This window comes from Nilaparvata lugens, chromosome 11 (genome assembly GCF_014356525.2).
Source record: "Nilaparvata lugens isolate BPH chromosome 11, ASM1435652v1, whole genome shotgun sequence".
Classification (NCBI taxonomy): domain Eukaryota; kingdom Metazoa; phylum Arthropoda; class Insecta; order Hemiptera; family Delphacidae; genus Nilaparvata; species Nilaparvata lugens.
The window spans coordinates 15,892,229-15,909,215 of NC_052514.1; the positions used below are offsets into that span (position 1 = coordinate 15,892,229).

General features: G+C 34.3%; 1 protein-coding gene across 4 annotated transcripts; it reads left to right on the forward strand.

Moving 5' to 3' along the window:
* Positions 1 to 490: 490 nt before the first annotated feature.
* Positions 491 to 15,810, forward strand: LOC111047076 (SH3 domain-containing protein Dlish). Of its 4 annotated transcripts, none has more exons than XR_005572469.1 (9): positions 504 to 644; positions 1,973 to 2,157; positions 3,584 to 3,803; positions 5,949 to 6,082; positions 8,947 to 9,136; positions 10,015 to 10,184; positions 11,810 to 11,985; positions 13,456 to 15,585; positions 15,635 to 15,810. XR_005572469.1 is itself a non-coding variant. In XM_022332746.2 (8 exons), the coding sequence occupies exons 1-7, from the start codon at positions 596 to 598 to the stop codon at positions 11,972 to 11,974; spliced, it is 1,113 nt and encodes a 370-aa protein (XP_022188438.1). In that variant the 5' UTR covers positions 491 to 595; the 3' UTR covers positions 11,975 to 11,985; positions 13,456 to 15,810. The 4 variants fall into 4 exon arrangements, 2 of the variants coding, with proteins under 2 accessions (XP_022188438.1, XP_039293614.1); XR_005572470.1 differs by having other exon boundaries at positions 13,456 to 15,561; XM_022332746.2 differs by having other exon boundaries at positions 491 to 644; positions 13,456 to 15,810.
* The last annotated feature ends 1,177 nt before the right edge of the window (positions 15,811 to 16,987 follow it).

Genomic DNA, 16,987 nt, shown 5'->3' on the forward strand with positions numbered 1-16,987 from the left:
TCCATTCAATTACAAGAGTTCCATGCTCCCTATAAAAGATTAGGTAATGTGTTCTTTAGAAACTAACTGAAAAAATGTGCCGTACCGTACTTGATGTAAGTTAGACCTATTTTTTTTCTGAGGGTGATGCCAACATGATCGTGGCTTGTGCGTGGATAATTGGGCGGATGATAATTATAGATGAAAGGACCTACAGTTTTAGATGAGCTCCGAACCACTAGGAAGCGATTTTACAACTCTTGAATAATATTAATATCAAAATTAGGATTGCTGAATTTCAACTGACATTTGAAATATGGCGCGTTGAGTTTAGCCAACCTAACAAAAGTTTGAAGACAATTTTTTATGTATATTATTTTGATTTTTTGAGCAATAAAGAAAAACATCAAAATCTTTACGTCCAATTTAAATCTGAAAAGGTTTTTTGAAAGATTATCGTTGCGATTTATTGATAATATTAAACATGTTCAGTTTTTTTCTAAAAGTTGACAGTCGATCTTGGAAGTTCAAGTATTCAAGTTTGTTCTTGATCGTGGAGAGGGTAATGGCCGAAAATTGTTTTGATGATAAATAATGCATTTTAGTGTTAGTTATTATGGCTTTTCTTTGTCCTGTCAGAATACGGCGAGGAAAGAAGAAGAAAAGTAAGTAATTCGTCACCATATTTCAATTATATTCATAATTTATTAAGAAATAAGTACGAGGTAATACACAAAGAATTCATTCCACTTGTTGTTCGTACAGTGATCCCATTTCGCCGAAGTAATTTTGGCATAATCATTCTACTGAGAATGCTTTTTGTTTTTGTTCCCTTTTCATTTTACAATAATGTACATGGTATAGTTTGAGATTTTCTTGTCTCCATTCTCGATTTATATTTTCTTATTAATTTGAAATTATACAGTAGCATTATTATATTAAGTGCCTGTACAGGCACTGTTGTCTATTGTTTGACAGTTCGGGTTTAATTTAATAATAGTCATTGTCCTGAATCTGATGCCAGTCTCCTTAATCCTTATTAATCTTAGACAATTTTGGAAGTCACAGACTTATTAAAGCAATGGAAATCGTTTGACCTATTTTTTAACACAAGGAAACTGAAGTCAACTTTAACGTCCGGTTTAACTATTTAACAAACTTGTCGCCTAACTTTTTCTTATTCACCCCCCCCCCTTTAATGTTTTGGATATTATTATTTTCATTTCATAGTATATAATGGAAAATACACCAATAGATGACTCATCTTTATCAATAGCTGATTCGCGATTAGGTATATTTTATTATAGGTAATGTAGATACGTCTATGGAAACAGGTTAGTTTTGAACTGCGTAAGGTAGGTACCAGGGTATCAAGGTGAATATATAAATCTACCTAAATTACAATACTTTCATTTCCCAAGTATGTAGGCTAATACTGTTCAAACACCCTAATCATAGAATCAAAGTCAATTTCCATTATCAATATTAAGTCGAGGGAAGTTAGTGGTCATGAAATTAATTCATACATATAATATCACTCTTATCTATGAATGATTGAGAAAGGAACAACAGGCTTGAACCCAAAACTGTTCCTTTTCCAAATTTAGATAGAAATTGTCCAAAAATAGGTTATGTTTACACTTCACGATTTTTGTCCAATTTTGAGTCGAAAACATTTATAAACTAGGAATTTAGAATTAAGAAATGTTGAAACCCAAATTAAATAAGAATACGTCATTAAATCACCACTGATAACTGAAAAATACTGTATTAATAATTGAAAATTTTAAAGCTTGAAATAAAACTCATACTTACTCCTAAAACAACAGATAATGTCAGACAACTATTCTACTAGTGGTCATTGTGAAGCTGGTTGTTTTTATTTGGAAGTTATTGTCAGGTCAGAACTATTCTACTAGTAGCCACCACAAAAATACATTTGACATTTAACCAATTAATCTAGATAAATGAAATGCTTTTATAAATTTTGCAGGCGGTGGAGGAGAATTAGAAAAGGATATGGTGGGCATGGGCCGCATCACAGGGAGTGCATCGATAGAAACACTCGTTAGAGTGGGCATCGAAAAGGAGAATGGGCTCTCGCCGGACAGCAAAATGGTGGTGCTCCATGACTTCACGCCATGCGTCGATGATGAGCTTGAAGTCAAACGCGGCCAGGTAGATATAATATAATCACTTTTCATTCATTTATCTCAGTAGGGCTTAACATACTTCAAAGTTTTATTTCATAGAATATTAGGCCTACTAGTAGGCTACCATAGATAAACAATAGCATAAATAATCCCAGCCTCACCTCTGCCAGGAAGTGTAGCCTGAATGGCCGCCCTTCTTTGAGAAGTGGTGAGGTTTGGTCTCCACCCACAAACTCGTGACCTACGTGAGTTCCACTCCTGGCCTTTTTGTAGGTCCTTCCGCTGAGGGAGCCAAACTGCCTCTAGGGCGCCCAGCGTCCAGCCACTCTCGACTCAGCCTCTTGACCCACATTTGTGCCTGGAGTTTCACCCATCTCTGGTCTCTTGGGTTTTTTCTTTCCCCCCCCCCCCGAAACAAGAAAAAATAACACAAGGATTGCCTTAATCTACTAATGTTATAACATTAATATCATTTTTAACATGAATAAATAAATAGATCAGCACTAGCAACTACTGATACTCAATTCCTGTTACTCAACTCGGTTCAAATGAAATATTGGTTGGTTATTTTAGATTAACTGCACTCTGCAATGATTTGAGTTTATGTAGAGGTTTGGATTTACGCTTGTAATAAGTAATCTAATACTAAGTGTTTTAAGGAAGTAAGTTAAAAATTTTGGTTACCCACCCCTTGACTTCCTATTGTAATGGAGTCACGCTTTGGTCTATCTCTCTCTTTCCTTCGCGTGCTACCCTCTCTTTCTTCCGGGAGAGCATGAGAATAACGTCATGTGGTAACCGAATAGTTTATTTTGTTTTCGCAGTATTTTTGTATTAATTTTGAATAAATACTTGAGCTAACAAGTTCACTGTTAAGGTGCGTACAAATATACGCGCCGCGAACATGAGCAATTCACTTTTAATCAGCTGACTATATCTGTATTTTTACAGAAACGGTAAGATACAGATATAGAAAGCTTGGCATCAGCTGATTAAAAGTGAATTGCCCATGTTCGCGGCGCGTATATCTGTACGCACCTTTAGGATAACTTCCAACCTCAAGTAACGTCTGAAGACACATCTACTCAGCATCAAGATGATATTCAAAGGTAATAAACACGAACTTTCACGTATATCTGTGTCTCCTTTAACCTACTCTCTTTAAAGCAACATAACCTACCTTTCATACATTGGCTTGCTACTATCAAAATTAGGAAAGGGAACAGTTTTGGGCTAGGCCTGTTGATCCTTTTCTTATCATGTATTTGATGTGTGTATTGTCAAATGTGAAAAATAAAAATGAAATAAATAAATAAAATCTGAAATCCAGAGCCTACTAAACCCTCTGACGTTAAGTCATTCAAGATCAAACATAACGGGTACTTCTAGTAGGTGATCTGATTTATCTTTGTGAAAGCCTGTTCAATAGTGAACATTTGTGTTTTCGACAGGTTGTGAACATATTGTACAGAGAAAACGACTGGGTGTACGTGATAGCAGCTGATAGCAGACAGGAAGGATTCATCCCTCACTCTTACTGTACGCCCTACAACACTCCGCTTGGCGAGTTGGCCATGAACAATGTCAAGAAGAAGCTGCCTCGCGAGAGGCACAACACCTCCACTGCAACCGAAGTCGAGGTCGACATCAACACCGACGCTAGAGCTGGAGGTAAGCATTATATTCTGTTATAATTGATTGACAAATTCATCATAGATTCACTAGTATAAAAATAGATTTCATCTTATTTGCACTTCAAAAGTGATACAATCTTGCCGCATCCACATTTTGGTCCAATAAAGGCCAATGACGACCAGCGCCAGTGTGTGGATGGGTGGTTTGTCAAAGCTGGCTACCGCTGGTCTTCATTGGACACTGGTCACACTGCAGACTGGGCCAGTTTACTATGTGGATTAGGCATAAGACGAACCATGTTGTGATTTAATAAAATATAAAAAAGCTCAATTGGGTGTTTTCATTCCAATTATTGTAACTCAGTTGCATATATTATAAATTCATAACTCAGTCATAAATTATTTTGGACACTTGATAATTAAATAATAGGCCAAAACAGTTTGTATCTTAGAAAAATAAAGGGTAAAAATCACACTAGGAACAGAGATATTACAGAGTTTCTCCATATTAAGGCTGTTCAGTACACCTTTTTATTTTTATTTAAATTGGATAATCTTTTTCAATATAATCGTTAAGATTATTATAAGAGTGGGAAGAAGTGGCAACTGAAATTTTCAAGTGGTCTAATAAGCGAGTTATGGGTTGTTGAAGTGCTAAACTCAGTTTTCTTTCCAGATCATAAACGGTTTCGAATTTTTCCATTGGAGTTTTTTTTTTAATACATTCAGTATATCATTGGCTTTGTTCTAATATGCGTTTTTCGCGATTAATGCCATAATAAACAAGTTATCGAATTTACAAAAAATGTTACTTTTTTATTTATGAACGATATGGGGAATAAAATGTTTTAGTTTGGAAAGATACATTTTGTGAATTTTTAAGAGAAGTTCTATTAATATAGTCGAAACCGTTTATGATCTGTAAAGAAAACGGAATCTGCAAAGTTAGCACTCCAACAACTCATAACTCGCTTATTAGACCACTTGAAAATTTCAGTTGCCACTTTTTCTCACTCTTATAATGATCTTAACAATTATATTGCAAAGATTATCCAATTTAAATAATAAAAAAAGTGTACCGAACAGTGTCTTGAGGTGAAATCAAAAAGATGTCAGTTCCACATACTGTAATTTAAGCCAAACTTCAGTTTCAATGCTCTCAAGGCATCATCATCATCATCAGTGGTATTTTTGGTTAAACTGAGGAGGAAGGATATTCTGTTCAAAATAAATTATGTCGAACTGACAATATCTCTTTAATTTCAACTTGAATAAAGGCTAGTCTACTACCTAGTAACTCTATAGGAATTATTTAGGCTGTATAGTTCAGTAGAAGTAAATTAATAGAATCCATTTTGAACACTTGATAATTTGATGAATAACCAAAACCATCAAAGAAAATAAAAGTATATTAAGTTACTGACTCTTTATAATTAATAAAAAAAAACCTCCAGTTGGTAGAAACACATTATCACCACTTAGGGCCGTATTCCAAGCTCGAGATTTAGCTAAGTCCTAGACTTTAAACAGCTTGAGACAGAAAATTGGCTTTCCAAAACTGGGCGTAGTCGTAGTTTTTATAACAGTAGTCGCAGTTTTTATTTTCTCATTTCTATAATTGGAAACGTTTTCCCTTGACGGAATTAGACATTCCTAAATAATTCCAAATAGTTGAAACTTTACACTATTTTCTCTCTATTTTATTTTGCGTTCAATTTTCCAGTTTTTTGAAATTTAATTCAAATGTAACTATGACAATGACTACGCCCCGTTTCGGAAAGCCAATTTTCTGACTCCAGCTGTTTAAAGTCTAGAACTTAGCCAAATCCCGAGCTCGGAAACCGGGCCTTGGAGTAACGACTGGTTGTCAGAAAACAGGTGTAGACCACTACTTTGCAATACTTTCTAATCCTTCGTTCCCGAAAACTATTTTTGAGGCATCAAAATAAAATTTATACAACAATAAGAAAACCCAAGAAAATATGTCTCAATGCTCGCAATTGTAACTCATGATCATTTTAATTAATTCAAAATAAATAGGTTAAATTCAAAAATAATTAGGTTATAAATTGAAATTCATCTAAAATACTTATTTATGTTAGAAACTTTCCCAAATTCTGAAGAAGACTCATTTTCTACTATATTTTGTAAGGAACTCATTCTTTTGTTTCTTCTTTTCCAGATGTATCTGACTGTGAAAGCTATGGTAAGAATGCAGCAACTGGGGGTCCACAGCAAACATTGAATATAGCCAGTTCGCAAGCCTCTCTTCACAGTGCTTCCTCGTTACAACCCGATGTGCATCCATTTTTCAAGGTATTATTCTCTGTAGCTATTGCTATATTTCATCAAACTTGACAAACAATGGAAATCCTACGGGAAAATGTGGTTAAAACCTTACCCACAGTAAAATGATTCACCTTTAGCATTTTTCAAAAAACTTTATTCAGCTATTTTTCAAAGCTTTCTCCCTATGTACCTAGAATACATTGTATTTTCTCCTTTATACCTTGCTTTCTCCTGTGATACTGTTCCCACTGTCAGTGATCCGATTTTTATTTCGCCTTAGCTAGTGGAGCTTCATTTGTATTGCTATAGATCGTACACCTATAGATCGGCCTATCCAGGAAAGTTATCATTTTCAAATCGAAACAAAAAATATAAATATTCATTTATCAAAAAATATCAAGATTGCCATTTTTTGAGATGTTGACTAAGCAAAGAATTTCAAAATTTGGTAAGATAATTCTTTTTTCAATTTTGTTGCATAATTCAACTTGAAAGGAAATCTGAGGTCGGCCTGTGTATATGCCTGAATAAAAACAAAGTAAGGCTTGCTTCAAAACATTACAAATCATTTTTTTTTAATTTCAAACGTATATTAGAGTTGTTTTTCAATGATGTTGTGGTATTCCTCCATAAGGAATACAAGCCAAGCAAATGGTGATTGTCAATAATAAAGACTCTTATCACATTCAGCCACCAGACTCAGCAAGCAGTGAGTCGCCAAGTGTTGGAGCGAGTCAGGTGGCATAAGTTTTTATTGCGCTCATTACTTTAGGGTCGCCAGCTGCATTACCATATTTTTGCGGCAGACCACTGCATTTTGGAGACCCGGCTGATGTCTCACTCGGGTTGTCAGCCCGGCAGCCAATCCTGGTGTTTCACTGGTATCCCTTTACACTAAACCGCCAATGGTTGGTCTCTGGTGACCCACAGGTGGCTAAATGTGATACGAGCCTTAGTTGGGCCGTCCACTAGAACCGTTTTCGTCCGAATTGGCATCGGCCGAAAACTACCGAACGCGACCGAAACATCCCGAACAAACATACCGAACGATCCCCCAACAAAGAAAGGAATTACTCGTCCATTGCAACAGGTTCATACGGCCGTCTCCGGCCGATCAATTTTTCGATCTGAATTGAATGGGATTCTCCGGCTCTATCCGGCCGAATTAACTAGTCGAGCTGAGACAACAAAGTGTTCCTAACCTAAAATTGTTTCACAGTCTTGTTTGTTTTTGTTTTTTGAAGTTGTTCTGTTTTATAAAGTTGTAACTATGGACAATGAAAAGTTGATAAGTTTGGTTCAAGAGCATGTTCCATTGTGGGATATGCGAGACAAAAGATATCACTGTCGTGATGTTCAAAGGAATCTGTGAACAAAGATTGCTCAATAATGAATAACTAATTTAGGGAATATTTTTGTTAAAGGTAAGATTATTGTAATGAATAACTAATTTTGTGGATATTTGTTTATTAAATTTTCAAAATCTCAATAAAATCATTGTTTATGAAAATTTTGGTGGCTATGATAGTAGTTAATTCAATAATTGGCAACTAGACTGACGTAAACGGTTCCAATGGACGACCATATTCGGCCGAATTAACGGCCGGCAGATTCGTCCGATCCAACGGCCGAACGGATCATTGAATACGGTTCCAGTTGACGGTTACCCTTAATATTGTGATGGTGATGATATTGAAATAAATTAATTATGGGTTTGTGTTTTCATTTAGTATGGGTTCATTCGAAAAGTGTAGAATTAGGACTTCAACAATGAGACTTTAGTGTTCTTGTAGCTGAATTTTGTGTGTAAATTTTTATCGTGAGAAATTTATTTTTCTGTTAAAAAATAATTTTCTCACATTAAGATTTAGCTAACTTGCGTCCGGGAAGACTCCAATTTTATGCAGGGTTGAGGTATTCTCACGGAACTGTATTTCCGTTAGCGATGGAAAATACACGAGTATTTGGGTATATTTCAAACTTGCATTATTCTCCTTTCCCACGGAATTATGCTCGTCTCCACATGGATCGTTGTCTCGTTGGTGGAAGGGGAACATAATTTGCGTGGAGAAGAGCAGCTCCAATCAAGCCGCGGCCGGAATCAGATAAAAATCTAGAGGTAGCCTCGGGCCTCGAAGGCCCTATTTGAACGTGTTAAGCTGCGTACAGATATACGCGCCTCCAACCCGCTCCGCTGACGCTCCGCCCTCGTTCCGCCATCGCTCCGCAATCGCTCCGCCCCCGCTCTGCATTCGAACCGATCATGAACGTTACGGGAGATGTTAGCTCTTCTTGCGTTCCATTCTTGCGTTCGGTCGATCATCAATCGCTCTGCTCGAGTGACGTTCGGTTTCGGAGCAGAGCGAAAGTCTGTACGCACCTTAACATGTTGTGTGTATAATATAAGTAGTGTATAAATTTTCAAGATGTTTGATTCGTCCGATTTCGTGAAGTTATTTAAAGTAGTTTGAATTGTGTATGTATTTTATTGTTTATCAACAACGTAGTGTAGTGAAAAAACTACCAGAGCAAGTTAGCAAAATCTTACAGGCGGTTTTTTGTCATAGAGTGTGTAATTAATTGTTGCTGCTTTTTTGTTGTCCAAATTCAAATTAGATTGACTCATTGAATAAAATTCAGAAATTCATTAGAATGCAAAAAGTTTGTTATTAATGAAGTCCAATGACTCGCCCTTTAGAATTAATTTAAAGATCTCTGAATTCTACCCACATCTGGGTCGGTTACAATATTATTGACAATCATCACCTGTTTGTATTCCTTATAGAGGAATAGCACTGAAGATACCACTCTAATATTCGTTTAAAATTGAAAAATGATGAACTGTGATGTTTAACTAGCAAATGCTAATAAATATTTGTGTTGTGCTTCAGGATCCTTCAGGGAGGTTTATAGTTCTGTACACATTTATCGCGGGCGACGAGAATGATGTGAGCGTGGAGCGAGGTGAGTTTGTGACTGTGCTCAACAGGGAGGACCCCGACTGGTACTGGATTGTGCGCTCTGACGGCCAGGAGGGCTTTGTGCCCAGTGGATTTGTCTATCCTGCTGACGTCATACAAGGTAAATATTAAAACATGTTCAAAGTCAATTCGTGTAATATACTTTGTACATTGAATAGTGTCACACTTATGTATGATAATACAAACCATAAAATAAATATACGGATAAATAATAGACATAAGGTTTTTGTGCCTAGTGGATTTATCTATCCTGCCGACGTCGTACAAGGAAAACGTGAATAAATACTCTTCAATTTCACTTTTCATAACGAACTGCATATCAATACTTGAGCTATGGCCGTCTTCTTCTTCTTAGGGTGCCTATCCGGTTCGGATGTTGATGTAGCTATGACCTAGCAGTCTGTATTTTGTGAGTAGAAGCCAACACAACGTGAGTAGAAGCTAATTTGCTATTACAAAATTCAGATTGCTAGGTCATAACTAAAGTATTGAAAATTGATCATAAATAAATGTTCTGTTAATCATGTATTATTATATCAGTTTCAAATGAATCATGCTGCAATGTAGACCTACTGCGAATAATTTTTATGTATTTATAAAATAAAATTATAGTACCCTACTACCCTTTAAAATTAATAAAATAATAAAACAAGAATACAAATTGTAACTACTAGTTTTGGTGATCACACCATCGTCAGGTTATCTTTGAAACTAGTTATCTAATTGTAACTAGTAGTTAAAATTTGTATTCTTGTTTTATAAATTCTAAAGGGTACTATAATTCAATTTTTTTTATAAATACAAGAAAGTAGCCCTGAATTCATACATGTTAATTTTTATGTAGTTTTCATAAAATACCCTTATTTCAATATGTATTTTATTTTCTTGTATTTTATATTCTTGATAATCCTTGCTTATCCGATAAGAACACTTGAAGATATTGGCCAGTATTCAATTCTGTTATTGCTTGTATTACAGGACACCTGAATCAGATGAATAATAACAATAACAACAACAACAATAACAATAATCAAAATGTGAGCTCGAACAATCATAACAGTTCTGGCCCCGCCCACCACCTGAATGCATCAGCCAATGACGACCTTCGCTATCATGGCACTGAACTGGTCATGCTTTATGACTACAAGGTATGTTCACAATATTTCCTCACCAACTCAGAATATAATTTGTTGTGAAATCAGTTGTCAAATTGAATTTTCTTTGTTTATTTCAACCCGACTGTATGACTACAAGTTATATATACAACACAAAATAATTATCGTTTCTTTCATGATTTTTAGTAAATCATTTATATATTTTTTAATAAATTGTGTATTAGAATCTGTAGTTTTACGAGAGAGGGGTAGTCTATCAGATATAATTTACTGGGTTATCAATGTTTCTTCCAAACCAAGAATTCAGTAATGCTTCATGACTACAAAAGCTGCTGGGTAAATGAACGATATAATCAAATTAACGCAAATGAATTTTTTGCAGGAATTCCATTGTAATCTAAAGAAGTGATCTGTCTATAAAAAGTTCAAACTGGCAGCGTCTTTGAAAAATATTGCTATTACTCGTTTCTTTGTATATTTAAAAATCGAAAAAAAAACTGTATTTGTTGGAATACAAGATGGATTTTTTATTATCATTAGAGGTAGATTTATGATGACCTGTTTCTTTCAATAATGTTCAATGATTGATAAATATTAAATCGAATTTAACAGGGTGACTTGTCATCAGAAACATCACAACAGAAAGTATAGTAAAACATATTGATATACAGGGTAAGTATAAAGTTTTGCCCTGATTTTAAAAATTTATTACAGAATAACCGTTTGACATATCAATTTATATCTGGTGCTGTTACATAGGTTAGTGTTAGTAGTTTTTTTTTTAATATCACTTACGTTAGTAAACTTCAACGTGTGCCACCTTGGTAGCCCGGAGAATGTCGAAGCGATATTCCAGTTCTCGCCAGGTGTTTTGTAACATGTGTTCTATCACAGTACCCACAGCAGCTTGTATCCTAGCCTTCAATTCGTCGATGTCAGAAACTGGTGTGGCGAAGACTCTGTCCTTGATATATCCCCATAAAAAAGTCAAGGGGAGTAATGTCTGGAGAGCGGAGTGGCCAGGGTGTTGGACAATCCCTTCCAATCCACCGATCCGGAAATGTTTCATCTAGGAAATTACGCACTATCAAAGCCCAGTGTGGGGGTGCTCCATCTTGCTCGAAAATTATCCATGGTTGATAATCTTCTAACTGTAGTGCAATGAACTGTTGCAACAGCGCTGCTATCCAGATATTGTCAGTTTGGTGTAAGGGTAAGCATTCCTGACCCGCAATTAGGAGGTACTGGGTTCGATTCCCGGGCTGACAAATAATTTTTGAATAGTAGCGCTCAAGGAATCTCCATCTAGCTGTTTACCCTGTTGTCAATATCTGCAGTAGCAGAAGTCTTCGGGGTGAATTACAGCATTTAATTTGGACTTTCGTTTAATAATTATTATAAATTCTTTCATTCTTATTTCCTAACTTGAACTACATATTTCTATTTGAATTTGTATAAATTCAAAATTCTGGTTACTATAGATGGAAATTGTGTGAAAGTGAAGACATTATTTTGAACTATGTCATTTTATCAAAATTCGGGAGGGATATAGATCAAGCTTCATCTCATATTTTCTTTCACGATAGTTTTCATGATAAGTAGTGTTATTAAAAAAGAGAATAATATTTAGTTTTCAAATATGTTTTTTGTGATTTCAGGCTCAAGCACCAGATGATCTGACAGTGAGGCGAGGCGACTGGGTTTATGCTGATCTCAGCAAGCAGCCGGTAGATGGTTGGCTGTGGGTCTATGCCCCCAAAACTCGTAAAAACGGATTCATACCCAAAGCGTACGCCAGGCCTCCAGCTATGACCAGTCTATAACATTCGGCTTGGTAAGTTTGTCAAATTTTGTCAAACCTTCAGTACCGTACATGCTTTATGTATAATGATCAGTAGTTCCCCTCATTAAACCCGATGAGCATTATGTATGAGCATAGAGAAGAGCTAGCATAGAAAGATCCCATGGTATAGGGCGTTTATGTTCCAAATCTCACTGTTAACTCAAGCCGATAGTCCTAGCAGTCCTTTTTCGTGAAGCTATGTGACACTGGTAGTCTCTCGTACTGTTCTATTATTACACTCTCACAGTAATCATGTGAGAGTGTAATAATTACGGCCAGAACAGTAATAATAAACATTAGTCAACAGTAATCTGCTTGAGTTAACAAAAATCGGTTTGAAATTTGGAACATAACGACCTATACCATGATATATCTTTTCATGCTATCTTTTCTCTATGGTATGACTAATCAGATTTGCTAGTTAAAAAGGCTGTTTGAACTGAAACCACCGCTTCTAATATTGTTTTACTGTAACTGCAGTAGCGATATTACAGTCAAAAATGTTTTGTTACTTCACTGCGTTGTTTCATCAAGTTTTTCAACACTTCAATCACGACTTGCAGACAAGAATAAATTTCACTTGCCTAGATTTTGTTCTGATATCTCAGTATCCCAGACTATTTAAACATGGTTCTTTTGTTTCTCTGGAACGTTGTCGAAAATTTCTAAATTTAACTATCGACGATGTCAAAAACCGCACAACAATCTATAGGGAAACCATCACTGACAGAAAGAGGATCTTATCAATAAAAGCAATTGAAAGAAGGCAACAGGATTGTTCAGATGAATTGAGAAAAGAAAGATCTAACAGAATGCAGGATGAGAAGGTACTTGGAAGAAAGGAAGAGAATTAAAGCGAATAAACAAAGAAAGAGGACTAACCAGAGACTACAGCTTGATCCTATGTGGTCATAAAATAAAAAAAAAACACACTTCCTATAGTCAATGAGTGAATATTTCGTATTTTCACATGAATATTCATGTGAAAAACGTCGTTTTTGTGTTGAAGCATACGTTACAATACGTTTTACACTTTTTCTTCGTCTATGAGATGATCTCACTTAAGCCTCAAATGATGAGTTTTTAACCACTGAAGGTTGACTGGAGTCAATTAACGATTCGTTGATCCAGAAGAAACTTCTATCTTTGTGTTTCTATCTTTGTTGTGACATTGAAATGTCTCACATAATTCAACCAGATTCTTCCAGAGTTTTTAACTAGATGCAGAAAATAGTAGAAAAATTATTCGAATGGAATAATTACATGTTGTGATAGAAGGTGTTCGAAATTTAACTCAAAAGGTCCACCTGTATATTTAAGCCATTTTAATTTTTTATTTTTAGCCTTCCAAGTTCATTGGAAAATTTCAATTTATTAACAGTACTTTTAGGTATGTAGGCTTTCTCTTGTAGATTTGCAAGCCTCTGAAGTGTCATTTGAAAGTTGTAATTTGTTTTTCAGATGGTTCACAATGCTGGAATTTTACACCCGGCAAACCCAAGTGACAACTTAGCATTAATTCGTTGAAAATTCAGTGTAGAGTGTAAATTGACTCTTCTATAATAACTACTGTAATATATAGATTTAATTTAAATTAATTGTTATTCGTTAGATCTAATAGAGAGCCCGTCCATATTGAATTAAGGGGTGCCTAAATTTATGGCTGTGGCATATTTAAAAGATTCCAATGTTATCACTTACCAATATCTACATGGAAATAGGCATTTTTGTCTTTCATTATATTCCATCAATGCTATGTATATATATTTTTTTAATTTCTGAGTGTTTTCTTACTTTGTTAGGATAATGATCATATTAAAACTCATTTTTACAGTATCAGGAATATATTGTAGATATTTCCTGTTGAAATTTTCTCCTAGTCTCATAATGACTTTAAAATTTTTAGAAAGTTGTACAATATTTTGGACAATTTTGAACTTATATTTTGTTTCATCCCATATAAAATGTATGTTATCACTCTTCCGATTCTTCCAGTAGACACAGAATGTTGAATATTATTCAGTGATGTTTGGAAAGTTTGGAAATGAATTATCACTTTTTATTTTCTTCGATATTGGAAAGGGCTGGCTGACGGCTTCCGCTGCTAGGGAACTTCAATTTCAATTTCAATTCTAATCTTGGAAAGAGTTGATAATTACAGAATTAATCAATAGCTGTCCATGTTAGATACAGCTATAATTATTAAAATAATGAGTACTGCATTATATTGGAATATTCTTGTAGATTATATTGATTACATTGAAAATCTTGGATAATTTCAATCGTCTATTATCGAATCTCCAGAAGTAATGTAGGAGAGTATCTCTGAAAATAAGATGCTTTTTTATAAGCAAGTATTGCTCAAAAATCAAAGCTTTATCGAACTCTGTAAGGTCTCTCTGTTAGCATTTGAGAACAATCAGTTACTATTTTTTTGTGTTCCAATGAACTCTTCATCTAAAATATATTAAATATTATAGTGTTCTGTATTTTTTCATTAAATTAATGGTAGTTTGAATCTAGTCTTTTTTTATTCCGTTAAATCATATTTAAAAAGAATTTCCAATTAAAAAAAAATATTTAATTGAATATGTTTTAATTATTACAATTATTTCATTATTTTGCTCATTACTATTAATATATCTAATCGGTATGTGAATTAGACTCCTTACTCAAGTAGCTATTCAAGACTTGGTGGTATATTTGTAAGCCTTTTTTGTATTTCTTTTTTACAAAATGTTATGTATAGTATTATGTATTATATTGTTTCCTTAAAACTAAGTTTTTATTTGAACTTTCAGCTTATATCTTATGGAACAGCTATAAGTAACAGAAATAACAATAAGCAACTAAAGCTATCTCTAACGAATCTGAGATAAAAGATTTTGTTATAATGAAATTGGTAAGGAATAATAACTGATTCAAGCTCTCTCTCTGTTCTAAATTTGATGTATGTCACTAGGTAACAATTCCATTTGTAACAGTTTAATCAAAAATATTTTTTCAAAGACTGATTTTTTTGAATATTTTTACGCCATAATTATGTGCCTTAGTAAGTGCCACAAAAATATAAAATGTTGTGATGAAAAAATTAGTGCTTTTTCTATTTTTTTCAAATATAGGTAATAACATAATGATAATGTCACTGAATTTAGTTTTACTTCGAGTAAAAAACTGAATAATATATTCTTTCTTTATCCCTCAATTTGAATCCATGGATCTTTAGTACTCAATTTTATTTTTTAAAGTTATTGGTCTGCATTAAAAAAATATCAAATTCTTTCAAGAAACAAAAGTATCAGGTTTATTTGCTAATAAATTTCACTATAAAACATTTTTTGTAATTTTGAAGCTTAACATAACTCAATCTGTTATTGCTAGATAATTTAATTCTCCAGACCAACAAATACTTGATCTGTTTGACTATATTCTTATAATCTAGTTGCATGACATGAACATTTCAAAATTGATCAACGCAGTGATAAGAAAAATAGAAACGCTATAATTGTTGCATGTAGAGCTAAAACCAATATTTTATTACAAGTTAAAACCAATATTTTATTACAAGTTAAAACCAATATTTTATTACAAGTTAGAACCAATATTTTATTACAAGTTAAAACCAATATTTTATTACAAGTTAAACTCTACAGTAATTGAAACCATCTAGATCATATTTTTCCTGGGTTCTTATTTTTTACACCTTTTCCAAATTTAGCAGATGGCATTGTATTCATGATTTGGCTGTAGCATTTTTTTGGAATTATCATAGTTGTTAATTTGTCTTCCAGAAATTCGTCCATTATTTGTTAACAATGACGCTTGTTAACAATTTGTATAGTTTGTACTTATTATTATTCCTGTATTAAATGCTTTCATACAAAATTTAGTATTTTTTTCACCAATCATTGTGTGTTCATTTAAATAATATATTCATGGAGTTTTGGATTTTTTCAGTTGGTAAAGAAATTGTGGATTCGCTAAAATATTTTACGCATCCGGAAGATGTTGTTACCCTGTCAGAAAAACTAAAGAAATTTGGCTCATTGCAGAATTTCGAAAAATTACTGAATCACAATAATTTTCGATGAAGTGATTGAAAACGTCTTTAGGATTGAACATTCAGAAAACACCACTCGGTATGAAAATTTATAATTATCTTTAGTAGTAATTATTCGTATATCTCCCATCTCCCTACCCTTTGAGTAATTTTCATTTGAATCATCTAGTTTTATTGGGAACTAGCTGGCCCGGCGAACTTCGTACCGCTAAATAGTTAATGCATCTCATGACAAACTTTAGCTGGATGCACACCTGAGGAGGCGCGATGCGGCATTTTGCATCCAGGTGCTTCTTGCTTATTGGTTTGATTGGAAGAACTCGCACACACTGAATCGGGCATGGCGTGGAACGGTGTGATAAGGCAATCTCCATAAGATCAACACTTTGTATCACCAAGCCGCGCCTCCTCAGGTGTGCTTAGCCTTAGCTTAATCTGATGCACTATATTATTACGAAAATCATCCAACAATCAGTATTTACATTTATATCTCAATATGGACTTCCTATGTGCTTAGTTAGTTGTTCAGCAGTTTGTATTTTTAGATATAGTTGAATGCAGCTTTCTGGGAAATTGAATAGTATATCTCCTTGCTGCTGATTTTCCCGTGGATATTCTAAATTTACAGCATTTCGAGTTCTACGACCCAAGTTTGGACGTCCTTCGTACCGCGGCATTATTACCTATTAGAATTAAAATTTTGTGAATCAGTAGAAAGAAAATAGAAAAACAGATCTACCGACGGCTGTTGGATGACGCAATGATTATAACAGCTGATTTTTATTTCTGTGTGTGGCCAGCTCACAAATCTTCTCCCATAAGGATTACATGTAAACTTTGAAGGACCGTAGGAAAGAGTCCTGAAGTCGGATCATAAATTTGATAGGCCATAAACCTGCTCCTGAACATAACAAACACAGCGAAAAAAGAATC

Excerpts from the sequence above, each read along its gene's own strand:
- LOC111047076 (XM_022332746.2), top strand. The coding sequence starts at position 596 with ATGGCTTTTCTTTGTCCTGTCAGAATACGGCGAGGAAAGAAGAAGAAA. Across the intron at positions 2,158-3,583 it reads TTGAAGTCAAACGCGGCCAG|GTTGTGAACATATTGTACAG; the intron begins GTAGATATAATA and ends TGTTTTCGACAG. Across the intron at positions 9,137-10,014 it reads TCCTGCTGACGTCATACAAG|GACACCTGAATCAGATGAAT; the intron begins GTAAATATTAAA and ends CTTGTATTACAG.